The sequence below is a fragment of the Cotesia typhae genome, unplaced genomic scaffold, assembly GCF_013202065.1.
Source record: "Cotesia typhae breed Kobodo isofemale line unplaced genomic scaffold, CoteBio_Ctyphae scaffold_121, whole genome shotgun sequence".
Classification (NCBI taxonomy): domain Eukaryota; kingdom Metazoa; phylum Arthropoda; class Insecta; order Hymenoptera; family Braconidae; genus Cotesia; species Cotesia typhae.
In genome coordinates, this window is record NW_027423773.1 from 211,975 (window position 1) to 227,260 (window position 15,286).

A 15,286-nucleotide genomic window follows, 5' to 3' on the forward strand; every position below is an offset into this window, starting at 1 on the left:
GAAACGTGACATAACAGGTTTGTAAAAGCTTCGTCAGCGTCTCTTGATACTTTGTAGCACACACTACAGTTATTACCCGCTTATATGTATGTAATATTTATTATTATCCGTTGTAAGATTCTACCAGATAGAACACGACGCTCAGTTTGCTCGAGAAATATTTACCAGATTATTTAATTTTCATTAGCATAATGTTTGAAACCTCATTCATTATGCTGCCAAGAATTTAAAATTTTCAAGGCTTTTAATTACTCAAAGAGGTTGCAAGCTCAATAATATTATTGCTTTGTTAGAGACACAACCCCGTTCCATGGAAATACATCCAAGCTTTTACGCATCGTAAGCTATTACGTACAAGAACAAATGGTTCTAAGTTTGCCTATCAAATGATTTTGTATTCAGAATGACATTATTGATGTTGAAGCATGAGAGTTGATTATTATTGCCTCTAGCTTACAAATTCAAATGTCATCGACTATCAGTAATTCATTCTACATTTCCTCGGGCGCTTATTTGAAGATAAATTATTAAAAATACAAAGTCGTTTGGGAGAATCAAGAAAGCAAACAACGAAATGAACAGGGACATAAATTATACTCTCAGTGGATGCAGTATCTGTAGTAAAGGTTAGAATTACGAGCTTGCGGATCCGACGATGAAGTTAGTGTACACTGAGAATGTTATATTCACAGAGGGAAAAGTATATTATAATATACTCCTGTCTACATAAACATATAATATTGTATGAGGAAATAGGTAAAGAGACAACTGGGTAAATTAGTTAAAATGAACTACGATACATTCCCATTACGTGGGAACGTTAGACCTCCTACGATGAATTATAACCCGAGCTTTTATTAATATTAATATTATTCCACGCTTTTAACAGTAAAGTCTCCCTTTTTAATTACTTTAGCTTATAAATTCTTACAATTAGACTCTAAATTATTTTTCAGATCGCAAGCTTTGAGTGTTCCTGTTGCAAGCTCATAGATTTTATGACTCAACACGACATCTAATCACCTTTAACTATTATTATTATTTAACGTGCGAGCTTTCGAGCTTCTGTGATCACTTAAATTTTTTTCGCTATTTAAAAGTTGTACCTCTAGTTTATTACACGTTTCGGAACTCAAGAATGCATAGAATTTTTAAAAGGTACCTCACGAAAACCTTTCAAGCTTTTTCCAGCAGTTTGATGGAAAAAGTTATAAAAACCGTTGATGAGAGTGTAAGCTAAAATTTACAGGGTTCAAATTGAGTGATAACAGTTAATTTATTAGGACACAGGTGTTTACTTGTGTCCGGTGGTGGTAAATGTTTTGCTAGTTTACATTTACATACACACTTTAAATCGTTAAAATCAATTTGTTCTGATGTAACATGATATGAGTGGAGACATGAAGGGGAGGGTGAGCGCCACCGGTAACGTTACGGCTTAACGATTGGAAGGGGAGCTTGCCAGACCGGCTTAAAAGCTTGCCAGAGCTTGCAACCAGCTGCATATTCACAAATTACGCGTCTACACTGATCAATCATGAATCCTTGTATTTTTATTGAGGACCGCTGTCGACTCCAAAGCTCGAAAGCTCTCCAGGTAAAGCTTGTAATTTTCCAGCAAGCTTTTGTGTCTGAGCTTCCGGGCTGTACAAGATTCTCATGTCAGTCGTTATACTCTAACATACGATAAACTTACGGTATTGTTAACTTTATAGCCCAAGCTCCGTTAAAAGCTCCTGATTTATCTTTGTATTCTTCCCCCTTCTTCTTCCTTATCTATGAAATATAAACCCAGTTATTAACGCCCCAGTGACTACGTCAATCTTTACATCATATTTATGTTTCATGATAAAAGTTCATGAAAGCTTGATGATAAAGCTCTGACACATTTAGAGCTTAGATGTCGTAGTAAAGAAAAAGAAAAATTTGTCAAAATGATAAACTTGAGGATACTTTAAGAGATATATTTCAATTTTTCACAACCTCTCACCTCTTTAGACGAATTAAATTTTTTTCGTAATTTTATTCCAAGCTAAAGTCATGTCTCTGGGGTCAGAGCTTTCGGAGAAGTGGCCAAAATAAAAAAAAATATGAAGCGAAGAAAAAAATAAAATGGAATCGAAAAAAGGAAAAAGAAATGATGAAATTGAAACCGAGGGCGGTCTTTCCTGGATCATTTTAAAATATACGAGCGATCCATCACGGGATTTCACGGCTCGCATTTGATCTTCTTCTTTTTCCTTTGGCCCTTGTTCTGTTAAACTCGGCCCCAAGTGCTTCAACTGATGACTGGCTACCGTCTTCGGGTGCTCTCTACTCATCTCGGATGCAAATAATGCACTCTACAAAATTAAAGTATTTATGTTTATTTGCACCTGAATTCTTCGGAATTTCTTGGTAGTTTTGGATCGTGAGCCAAGTTTTTTTTTTTTGTAAAAACACACATTTTTTTGTGGAGGATGATTGTATTGGCCACCTGAAACCAAAAAATGACTGAGCTTGATAGCTCATGGCCGATTGTGACAAGTCATAAGATATTTATAAAAATATAGAATCGTAAAATTTTTCTAAGTTTTTTGTTATCATTAATATTTCTATTTCCCTGAAGTAAAAGATGTTGTTTATCGAAGTGGTGGAATAAAATACGATGGCAGAGCGCCAACTTGTATATATATATATTTTCGTATAAAGGTAGACATATATTGAAAATAGTATACGGAAGAAATGGTGAGAATATCAAAGTACGATTGGTTACGTGCATGCACGCTTTACCCTATTTTTTTTTTTTTTTTTTTTTTTTTTTTTGTATATTTCGTTTTTTCCTCTACTTTACTTACAGTAAAATTTATCTCCCTCTATCTATTTTACGATCTCGCTATCTTTTTTCAACACTTATTTTTACTGCTGCACTAGAATTTTTTTTCCAAGGGCCACGGTAGGAATAATAGGGTCTTTAACTAGAAACAAACTTAAAATCAACTTTAGTAGTGTATTGAAGGTAGTTTAGTAGTTCAGCTTATTCACTATAGCAAATATTCTATCAGATATCGTGCTACCTCTATTTACTCAGGCAATACAACCAACATTATACACTGGATATTATTATATGCGTTCATATAGACTTTGTTAGAGCTTTAACTAACTTTTACATACATTAATTATGACAATACGAGGACGTAGTAAACTTTCGTGTCGATTGTTACCGAGACAGTAGATTTTTATCGAGAAAGGGTAGCTCTGTTACCACTTTGGGACAATGACACTATTGAGCTTGCAAGCTTCGGGTATATTGTTGCAAGCTTGCGTATTTTTTCGTGAGGATTGATATTTTAAAGTGTTTAAGAAAAGGAAAACACCGAGCTTGCAGATTCTGATCGATATAAATACAGAAAAATTGATGTTAGAAATAGTTGTATTTGAAAAACAATGAATTTATAGTATATAAATAATAAATACTCTATTTTATTATTATCTATATAGATCTTGTATATTCTACGTCTATGCAATACTATTTACCAATAGTGGAACACGCTGAGTCGAGTTAGACGGAGCAAACAATTTCATGCAAATATCACGAGTGGATTCGACAAATATCCAATGAAATCCTTTTCATTCTTACACACGTATTCGTTTAACAGTATATTATCAAAAGAGGAACAAGTTTTTATGTTTCAACGTTTGCTTTGACAAAATTTTGGTAATTTTTTTGGAAAAATTTGTATAAATTTGTTGTGCTTATTCCAGTTTAAAATGCTCGACGAATTTACGATAGATCGGATAAAACTTTTCTCACTGGAAAGACACGAAAAATAAATAAAAAAAAATATATAAATAGAACGAACGTAATATATGTATAGAGAAAAAAGCTCAAGAACATTGTATAGATGGCAAATAAAAGTGAAATCACGTAAAAATTCACGTTCCAACGGCGACGAGGTACGAACTGTTACTTTATATACCAGACGTAAAATGTATGTAGATAAAAGCTCGCGTTGAGAAATCGAATTTAGAGTACGTCTCACGTGTAATTGATCTTCTTTTTTATTTATTTAGCAACTGAAAAAAATATTTCGAGCTTATACAAAAATTTTAATATTGATTTCTAGTGAGCTTGTATCGAATCAATGTCAGTAATAAATTGTTGACCGTAAAAAAATTTATAATATTGAGGGAAATATGTAAATTGGTTCATCACCATGACAACAAAATTTTAATTAACGTGAAATATATTTTACTCTATACATATTATTCCCATTTTCATTAGAATTCTCTGACAGAGATCGAGTCAGCAACATGTACTCGAGCTTTAATTGATAACAAGCTTTTAATGAAATGAAAAATTATATTACAGCTGAATTATTAAACATATTTTAGAGTAATTGAAAATTTTAAATAATAAAAATATGAATGAAAATAATGTGGGAGTTTATTAAAAATTTTTCCGGAAGTGAAGCGTGTTCAACGAATAATCTATTGAAAAAGAATAAAATTGTGTTAATTAATTAAATAACGGACGAGCTTGCAAATCTAAAGCATATTATCTGTTGCCCTGCAAGATTAATTAATTATAGAGACTAATACAAATTTTTTTGCTTGCAAATTCTCGACTTGTGCGCTTCCAACCGTGCAAGCTCAATGTTTAAAAAGTGCTGCATAGAATGTATAATAGATAGACGTCCAATTTTACAGGCTATTGCCAGTAATCCATACAGAGCTTTCGACATTCCTGCACTGCAAGAAAAATTTAAGTTTTTTGAAATAATTTACGGATTCTAATGTTGGAAATTCAATTTTTATCAGAAAAATTGATAGTTCATAAAAGCACAAGTGGAATAGTGTGAAAAAAGAGGGGATTGACTATAGCATATAGTATTATAACATTTCGAAGCAGTTGTAAGTGACCACAATGTATAGTGTAGTCGATAGAGAGTACTAGAATCGACACGGACAGTTACGACCACACTCCCACTTTCGAGCTTTTTTTCTTCGTCCATTCGTTCGTACATTTTTTATTGGTCACGCATATTGCACTGTTTGACACAATATCGATAAAAACGCGGTATTGCCGTTATTATTATGTTCGGAGCTACTAGAATGCTTTTGGCCGCAAGCTCTCGTACTCGATGCATTATTTTTATAAATAACAGATCAAGTTGTTATCATTGGGGTTCTCCGAAGGTAAAAGTACCTGAACTTGCAAACTCTACCTTGAAATATTGAGGTTTAAACAAGAATCAGTTATAGAGCAGACCAATTTTAATGCTTGAAAGCTCAAGGTCTATTCGATCGTTAATTAGAATAATTATCTGGTTGTATAACAAATATTGTCGTGTTTATTCAATTTATTCGTAAATTTTATTCACAAATACTGCGAACAAATTTAAATGGTCAATTAAAACCGATTCTCTTTGACTTTGGTGTTCATCGAACTGTTGCAAGAGCGTATTTATTTTGTTCCACCCCTGTTGATAGTTTAACAAAAAGCTAGCTTTATTTGCTAAACAAGAAACGATAGCAGTGAAAGTTTTTTTTTTTTTTTTTTTTTTTTTTTTTTATAAAATTGGATATATAAAATTTCCCTCGCAAGCTCTCGAGTTTTTTTCTGCAAAATCGCTGTCTGATTAAAAATGTTTGCGATTTGAGATCTTCCAAAGTTTAGTTTTCCAGAGCTTGCAACTTTCGTTCAGATATTCATTATTCTGTAATTATGTTTGATTTTTAAGGTCACGGACACGAGCTAGTTGTTTTAGTAAGCAGCTTACAAGCTGTTCTAACGTATTGGAAATATTTTACGTTTAAAGATTGTTACTTTTTAACGGCAGCTTTTTATGTCGTGCTTTTTATAGCAGTAAACATTTATAATAAAAATATCTTGGCTAAGTTTACCGAGACAATTTCGAGATAAGAAGAGTTTGGAGTCGTGCGACATATCTGTTGTGCTTTTTATACCCTGTGTTGATTCTCATCTCTTACACGGCAAAAAGCTCACTGAACACCGGGGAGCAGAGTGCAGACAGTTTTCCACTCGTATATCGTGTCTTTGACTGGTTTGCGGGAAATGTTTGGCAAAGCGAAGCATTTTTTGCCCCGTCACGCTTCACTAGAGATATAAATTTCTCGTGGAAGAAATCGTTACTCTGGATATGCGTTGTGATAATTACAACTTCGAATTAGTAGGAAACAAATAGCCCGAGCTTTTTCTATCACAATTCTAAAGTACAGACCGAGCTTGCAAGCTCAGCCAATAGGGTGAATAAAGGGAGATTATGTGTACAAAGGGAGAGCTTGTTGGGTTATGTAACAGAAGGTAGCTTGCACCGTGTTATCCCTATGCGGTATCACCTTGTCGATGGGTTAAGTAAATTTAGCGGCTGCTTTGTCGCTCAACCACGAAAGCTTGTTTTTTAATTCAACGCCTTTGAAGGTTTGAAGTTGGTAAACTTCAACAGGGTGTCGATTATTTTTCGATATCTTTGCACCTAAAGCTTGCAAGCTTTGTAGTCGAAGGAGAAAAGGGACTTTATTTCGATATAAAATCACATTGAAGCCGTAAACGAATGACACGAAGTGGTTTAATATAGAAAGTAAGTGCTTCAACTTTAAACTCGTTGAAATGACGTCACACCTCCTCATAAAAGAGGTATATACCGATGCCTGAAGAATAGAAAGCTCCAAGTCAATATCGAGCTTTTATATCTTTAAAACTAAATATATTTTTCTATCTCCGGTTATTTTTGCTTCAACCCACTCTATTTCTTTTGCATTATATGATAAGAAGAATTTTATAAAAATTTTTTAATAAAATGTATTTATCGAGATTCACTTTGTTAACTGTTCAATTGAGAAGTTGGATATTTTTTTTTCTATCACAATAAGTTTATTAGAGCAGGAATATATTCGGTTTATTATTGTAGAATTTTAAATTGAACAGATTCAAACTTCTCCGTTTCAAATCTTGGTGGTACCATCTTGAAGACTGTTAAAACAGTTCTAAAGTTTCGAACCAATTTGTAAAGCAGTTTCTAAAAGAATCTAATGATTTGAAGCCCTTGAAATGATATGGCTATCTTTAAAAATCAAAGTTTTAGAAATTTTGATAGAGCCAAGCTTCAGAATATTTACAAATCTCGTCAATATAATCTTCGACATTCAAGCAACCAACTTCAAACTCACTCTAATCAATAATTTCTCTCTTTTCCCAAAAAAAAAAAAAAAAAAATCAATTATTTCTAACAAATTTGACAATGTTGATAATGAGAATCAAACAAACAAGCTAAAAGCGCATGCATCAGCACCTGTAAGTGACATGAGAATCATCCTGGGACTGGGAGATTCCGGCTGAGACAATGGACCGAGTTTGAGCACATCAAGTTCCATCGGTGGAACGGCAAACAGCCTGAACGTAAGTGAACTTTCTCGGGAGTTTAAGAAGAGTAATTGAGTACACCAACAAAGACAAAGCTAGGCAATACTTGTCTGGTGTTTCGTGTATCATAGTTGGAAGCCTTTGGAGGATTCTCCACCGAGCGAACCTCATTCGAGTTAACCTTAAACTTTGTGTGTAACTTTGCATACTTGCTATTAACTGGTTGACTAACTCAAGAATTTTCCTATTTTCCTCCTGAGCACTTTACTATTCATAGCGCGATAAATTTACTGGATTGTTAGTTACGTATTTATTGTGAGGAGGTATTTGCTGATTTTTACGACCAAACTTTTACACTTTAAAGTTACTATCATTGTTATTTATTCATGAATAGACTTACCGATAGACACTCTCATCGTAGAACAGGAGGATCCTCAGCGGCTGGTTGATACTGCGCTTCTTCACTTCATGCGCTGGCTCGATGTGGACTCCATGAACCACCTGAAACACAAATATAAAGATGTCCGTCAATAAAGAGCTCACAATCATGATCATAGCAATGCTAGATCTAGAATCCCTACTAAAAAATGGAAAATGCTTCCTACGCCCTCTAAAAAATTTTTTTTTCAGAAAACTGTTCAATACATTAAAAAGTAGAGGTCATAAGCTATAAGTGTTTTTTTTTTTTTTTTTTTTTTTTTTTTTTTTTTTCAAAAAATTTTCAGCTTAATTCTAATTTAAATTACAGCAATTCTACTTTTACTACAATTTCATCCAAGTTAATTCGTTTTTCTTAGATAGCTCCGCGGGAGTTCATTGTGGAGCAAAACATCTCAGTGATTTTTTTTTCTACTTAGCACCAGCTGTCCAGCAAGACCGGGTAAAATCTGATCGGATAATTAGAAGCTGAGATTAAGGAGGTCCAACAATTCAATTTGGTGATAATATGCTCTAGGCAGTTCAATCATGATTCTGGTGAATATTTTCTGAAAAATGGATCATCCAGCTTATCAAAGCGTTATCCAAGCACCACCACAAGGTATCCCATCATTCCAACCCTTGCCTCCATCAAACTACATCCACTGCTATTACTACAAGTGATCCGACGGAAGCTTAATTATCACCTCGGGACACAGACACCCGTATCGACCTTGCCACTGCTCTCTCTCCTGACCATTAGCCTCCGGGTGCCCGATTAATCCAATTAGAGCCACCTGCCTGATATAATCGACTAGACACGTCATTTCTTTTTTTTTTTTTTTTTTTTTTGAAGGCTCCATGATGAGATTTTAGCCCCCTGAGTCTTTATTAAGGCAACCACGGGTTTTTCGACTGATTGAAGCACGAAGAAGATGATATCTTGGGTTGTCTGAGGTCAAAACTGCAGTAGCCGGTTCGGAGAAGAATTTTCGGATGCTTTCAAAGTTGGACCAGGCTAAAGTGCCTCTTCAAATTAATAGACTTCTTAAAAGTCTGGCAAGGATCTGCAGATACAGATATAGAAGTCGAGTAGTGACCGATGACCAACGACCGGAAGTGGCCGGAAAACGAGTGTCGACTACTTTAAAACTCAGCTAGGTGCATTATCAACGAAACTCGTTCAACAGAAAAGATCGTGCTCAGAAAAGAAAATCTTTTTACACTACTAAACTTTTTAATGTCTGAGTATGACGGCAAAAGGATAAAAGTAGTGAAAGCGAGGGATGAATTCGGAGTGTATTCCATCAAATTTAATCAGGTTTCAAAGAAAGCTTTTCGATGATTCTTGGTGTTACTTTGGATCTTAGATTTTTTGATTGAAAATTGTGAATATCTCAATAAATATTTGAGTTATGATAAAAGTTTACTAGAGCTTTTTTGTAGAACGTGAAATTTTCTGTAAAAAAAAAAATTCAGAGTTTTTAATGTTGTATCGAAATTTAGAGCTCTTGAAGCCTCAGAAAGTTCAAGGTCAACCTTAGTGAGAAGTACCGATTAAAAATCGCAATTACCTCGTTAAATATCGAAGATACAGAAAAAACATACGAGAGCTTTTTTACAGAGCATGAAATTCTCTATAAAATAAGCCGAGAGCTTTCAACATCGTATCATATCTAGGAGCTCTAAAGCTCATAACAAGCTACATACTACATTTCTCTGATGACTGTTGTCTTGAATGATGTATTCAACGAATAAAAATAAATATTCATAAAAGCTCTACACGTCAGTCTCTTGGTAGTCACTAATGACTGAAAAACCAAATAAAAAAAAAACGGTAGGTGATGATTAAAATGATTTTCTCGCGTATGAAATTGACGCTTCAGAGACAAGTGCTTTTACGTTTGTGTACAGAGCTTGAATATTTACACCAACCCGTTATACACTCGAGCTACCAAAGCTCTGGCGCCGCAAGCTCTCTTAGGCGGCGCGCGTGACCACGTGATAGCTTTGATCGTCACAAGCTCGCTCCCGCTTATTTCTGTGTTGAAGCTCCTCTGTATTCTGCTGTCGTGTACACACAAGTCCCGAGGCTCTAACCCACCCACTTTCTGCTCCCCACTTTGCTACCTACGCAATCATTACTGAGCTTTCGGTGAAAACATCGACAAACAAATGTATGCCTTTCCCGGAAAATTATTTTTTTTCATTCAAATTTTATCTAGATCCAGCAATTTATAACTCCTATATTTTTTGTATGAATTGTTATGAAGCTGTTAAAGTTTATGGGTTAAAAAATGTTTATGTGAGCGGTAAAATCGCTCGTAAATAATGAATTTTTTAAAAATATTTTAAGCTTTTTCTTTCATTTTTATTCAACATACGTTTGTGTTATTTCAAAAGATTCTTTATTTTTTACTTAGAATAGCAAATACGTAAACCTTTGAATAGAAAATTTTATGCTCTACAGAAAAAAATGTAGTACATTTAATATTTGATCAGATACTCGCTATTTTCAATTGGCACTTTATCAAAAGTGACATTAAGCTTTCAAAAGCTTGTAGATCTTCAAATTTTGATACTCCGTTAAAAGCTCGAGGTGGATTATCTCAAGGATTCAATGCTCTACAAAAAATCCTAACGAGCTTTTCTTCTAAGCGAGATATCTAACGACAAATTTGAGACATAGTTATGAATAAATAAACGAATTCAATTAATCTAAGTGATTAGGAAAGTTAATAGGAGTGACAAATGGCTTAAAAAATATACAGTAATAATGAATTATCGATTGGCGCATCACCTCAACTCGAGTTGAGTAAGCCGGTTATCAACAGACAGCTCTACCTCAATATCAAAGCAATGCGACTGAGCACACACAACATGCATAAACCCGGCTGGTATGTACCCGAACAGATACATGGGGCTATGTATTTAATAGTACTATGTGTACATAGCGCATAGAAGTGTACCGTAGATACTGTGATGCAGAGGTATAGTTCTTAAGTAGGAACCGATAATCTTCAAACATATATATAAGGTATCGGGTGGCTTAACAGCCTCGATATATGACAGATTACCACTCTACGATGACGGATTTGACAAATTTCGATAGGATTATTATGCCTGACGCAATACTAAGGCTTAGAGGCTGTTAGTCTGGTCTTACAGACAAAAATGGGGCTTAGAGATTCATATTCTAGGCCTCGGATTGGTGCAGGATACTTCCTTCCAAAATTATCTACCATATTTTCCACAATCTAAATACCCAATTTCTTTCAATTCTTCCAGTTGCACAACTTTAATTGTCCTTTACCCTCCAACAGTCCCTTCTCAAAATCTACCCAGTTAAATTTTCCATATAAATTATAATTAAACTCATTCGTGGAGTCTGATAATAACCCGATAGGAACAACAGTCGGGTTAATATCTAATTATATTTTAGTGGAGAGCATAATGATATCCAACACGGTGGATTGGTTCTTGTAATTCTCTCTCATTACAATAACAATAAAAATAATTATAATAAAGATTATCCTTGTCACAGCTATTACTCGGACAAACACACCGGCGAACAATAATGAGCTTTAATTAATATGATTTAACGATCCAGTTTCACAAATATTGTAATGATGCTTGATTCTGATTATCCTATGATTGTTGAAATAAATGAACTATTATTATTATTATTATTATTATTATTATTATTATTATTATGTTATTAAATGCTCAGGGGGGTTATCCCCGGAGTCCGATTCTCCGAGGGCCCAGCCTGAGCTCCATCCGTTACTGCTGGACCACTCCGCACAACAAGGCGGTTAGTGATCACAGCAGGCCAAAGTCATTTCCCTTAAGAGACGGAGAGAACCAAGTAAAACAGCCTTCTGCATCCTAACTGCCAAGAACTCAGCTTTTGATGAGCAAGCTGGAACTTTGGCAAGTGAGGATACAAAAGACTGTTTCATCCCTCCTAGGACGCCAACAATCAGGACGACAAGCTTGACACGGTAACCTGGGTAAAGTTTGCCAATTTCAAACAGGAGATCCTGATATATTTGTCTTTTGTGCTCTTCTTTGGCTGAGATGTTGTATTCAGCCGGGGCCGAGAACTCAATGACATAAATGTCACGAGTGGCCTTGTCGAAGAGCACAATATCAGGTTTGTTGTGATCTATCCGCCGGGTTGTTGCAAATGGCATGTTCCAATAAATTTTGCAACTGTCATTCTCAACAACCTGGGGAATATCTCCTGGCAAATAAGGCAGCACTGGTGTCACGTCAATACCGTAGCAATGACGAAGATAGTAGTACAGTACTCTCAGGGCAGCATTGTGACGCTGGATATATGCACCTCTCGCCAGCACTGGACATGCCGACAAAAGGTGCATAAGCGTCTCCGGATGTTGTCTACACCTCCTACAGGACGTGTCCGGAAGCTGCACCTGGAGCACCTTGCTATGGTACTCAAGAGTGTTAATGACACCATCTTGGCAGGCAAATATGAACCCTTCAGTCTCGGACATCAGGCCCGCTGACTTTAAGCAGGAAAATGTCAGCTGGATGGACAAGCCATGATCACGCACGTGTTTAAAGAACACGCTGTGCATGGACTTGTCCATCAGTTCGCCAAGGAGTAGTTATTCCTCGGCGTTCCTGATGACGCTCTTAAATTCCTCCTTTCGGAGTTCCATAAGAGCGTTTATTTCTCCAAGACCAAGGGTTCTTGCCGCATATATTGCTGCCTTATACAAGAATGACCCCTTATGCGCATTTTCATGTTTATGTACAATTTGCATAAGAAAGTCATCCTCGTCTGCAGTGAAATTGACAACTTCGTGAGTTAAACCCAGGACCAAACGGTCGTGAAGCCGCTCCAAACTCTGCAAACCTCTCCCACCGATGGACCGGGAGAGGTATAATCTGGCGACTGATGAATTGGGGTGCATGCTCCGATTCATATTAATGATCTTACGGGTTTTGATGTCGAGATCTCGTAAATCCTTTCGGGTCCATTTCAGGACACCGAAAGAGTATAGTAAGACTGGGACAGCGAGCATGTTAGTAGCTGAGACTTTGTTTTTGCCGGAAAGTTCGGAGGACCAAATTTTCCGGAGTCTCCTAACATACTCGCTCTGGAGAGTTGTTCGGACTTCAGAGACCGCATGCATGCGGTGCTCTTCCATTCCTAGATATCTATACAACTCCCCGGCGTCTAATTGGCTTAAGACGCTCCCATCCACTAATTCGACATCATCACCAGTATCAGAGCACTTACCCCTCGCCAGATGTACGACCGCACACTTGTCCAACCCAAAAGACATTCCGACATCTCGTGTTTACTCTGCTACGATGTTGAGGGCCGCTTGTAGATGATCTTTATCAGCGCTATACAGCTTCAGATCATCCATGTAAAGCAGATGGGTAATCGAATAGTTTCGATCACCCGGAGGCCCCACAGAGTACCCATGAGTTTTACGGAGAGCAACAGATATAGGCAGCAGTGAAATGCAAAACAGCAGAGGGCTCAAGGAATCGCCTTGGAAGACCCCTCGTTTGTACTCTACAACTCCGGTTACGTGCAATGCGTTTCCACTTCCAATGTGAAATCGCGTTCGCCAGAGCTGCATTGTACGCCGAATGCATTCCACTATTTCGGGATTGACTCCCAGGCATTTGAGTAGATATAAAATCAACTCATGTGGAGTTGAGTCAAATGCCTTGCGATAGTCAATCCAAGCCATTGACAGGTTGCGTTGATAGTAGATCGCATCTTGTAAGACGCATCGATCCACTATCAGGTTCTCCTTGCAACCTGACAGGCCTCTTTTACTGCCACGTTGTTCATATATCTGTTGCCATACAGACTCTATCTGCTGCAAGATACGGTTATTTAAAATTTTTATAAAAATTTTATAAACCGCATTCAAGCAGGTGATAGGCCTGAAATTCTTAGGGTCAGACAAGTCACCTTTTTTAGGTATCAGTACGGTTCGCCCTTCTACAAGCCAGTCCGGAATCGGATCGTCAGCTCTAATGTATGATGTAAATATGCGGGCCAGATGGAGGTGGGTAGAAGTAAACTTCTTCCACCAGAAGACATTAATGCCGTCTGGTCCCGGGGCAGCCCAATTTTTGCTGCCATTTAGAGCTGAACGAACTTCATCCACACTGACTGCAGGGCTCTCTTCATCAGCATTCTGTCGACGGTGTTCCCGACAGAATACTTTGAAGTCGTGCAGAGCTGGAGTGTTGGCGTTCACGTTTGGTTGATCTCCATACAACTCAGTCCAAAAAGCTTCCACCCGCTCAGGTGTTGGATAATTCCCGGTAACATCGGTCTTTGGTGTCAGAAACCGTGAAGGGCTGGATCGAAACAACGAGTTGTCGACCAACCGCTTCAGCCTTTTCTCTAATGACTTTTTAGCAGCCACTAGAGCCCGCAATTTATTAAGAGACTCTTCCTTGATGACATGAAGAGTACTCTTGTTCAGTGTGTGATGACGCCACCGAAGTTCAGCAGCAATGCGCCGAATTCGGGGCGTGTATGGTGTTTGAGTTGTGTCGTACTCAATCACACACTGAATGCGGGAGACCTGTTTCCGGGACATGTCAATTTTCAAGCCAAGTTGTGAGATGCGCTGTTTCAACCTTGCCTCGATCGAGAGACATTGTCTCTCTCTCGGAAAAGCCGAAACTGCTGCACCATACACAACCTGGCTTATTATTATTATTATTATTATTATTATTATTATTATTATTATTATTATTATTATTATTATTGTTATTATATTTTTAGCTTTGCAAGTAAAATAGCAGAAAATGATAATAGAATGAATTTTCTTGTTTCTAACGAAAATTTCCACGTCAGAAGTTGTTAATAGGCTCCAAGATTCTTAAAAGTTGACTGCGTTTGTGCCTGACTGGCTTGAGGACGTGCTTTAACGTTTCCATCCCCGAGACAACAACAACAACAACAACAACAACAACAACAACAACAACAACAACAACAACAACAACAACAACAACTTTAAAGTCCTTATCTTTGTTCTCGGCTGACAACAGCAGACTTGTTATCGGAGACGAGATAGAAAATTGATACGAGGTATAGGAGCTTTAGAGCTTTATTCGGTGACTCGCAAGCTCGGCAATTAAAGATTTTAGATATTTTTTAGGAAAATACGAATCTTTTGGGGAAAGTAGATCATATTGCGGGCAGAGGGTTAATTAGGGATCCGATAATGGAATTATCTGAAAGGAAATTTACCGCTTTACAAATTTTTTGTCAATAAAATTTTTTTACGTCAATAATTTCCGAGTTATCGTCCTTTTAAAGAAATTTAACTTCCCTCTCTTTAAAAAAATGTTATTTTTACGAAATCCTATCAATTGTCATGACATTTATTGACTCAGAACCTGACCGTTATCAATTCAAGTGTTCGAAGTAGTAAGTACCAACCCGTCCTTTTGTTTTTCAGCTCTTGAAATTGAAATCCAGTCAACATTGGC

At 36.7% G+C, this 15,286-nt stretch overlaps 1 protein-coding gene across 2 annotated transcripts in view; it reads right to left on the minus strand.

The window, feature by feature from the left end:
• Window positions 1-15,286, minus strand: part of Invadolysin (leishmanolysin-like peptidase, invadolysin) — a 49,923-nt gene that overhangs the window by 14,217 nt on the left and 20,420 nt on the right. For both annotated transcript variants that reach the window (XM_074252914.1, XM_074252915.1), the window contains exon 3: window positions 7,767-7,867. In XM_074252914.1, coding sequence (XP_074109015.1) covers window positions 7,767-7,867 — 101 coding nt within the window. The remainder of the gene's footprint in view (window positions 1-7,766; window positions 7,868-15,286) is intronic.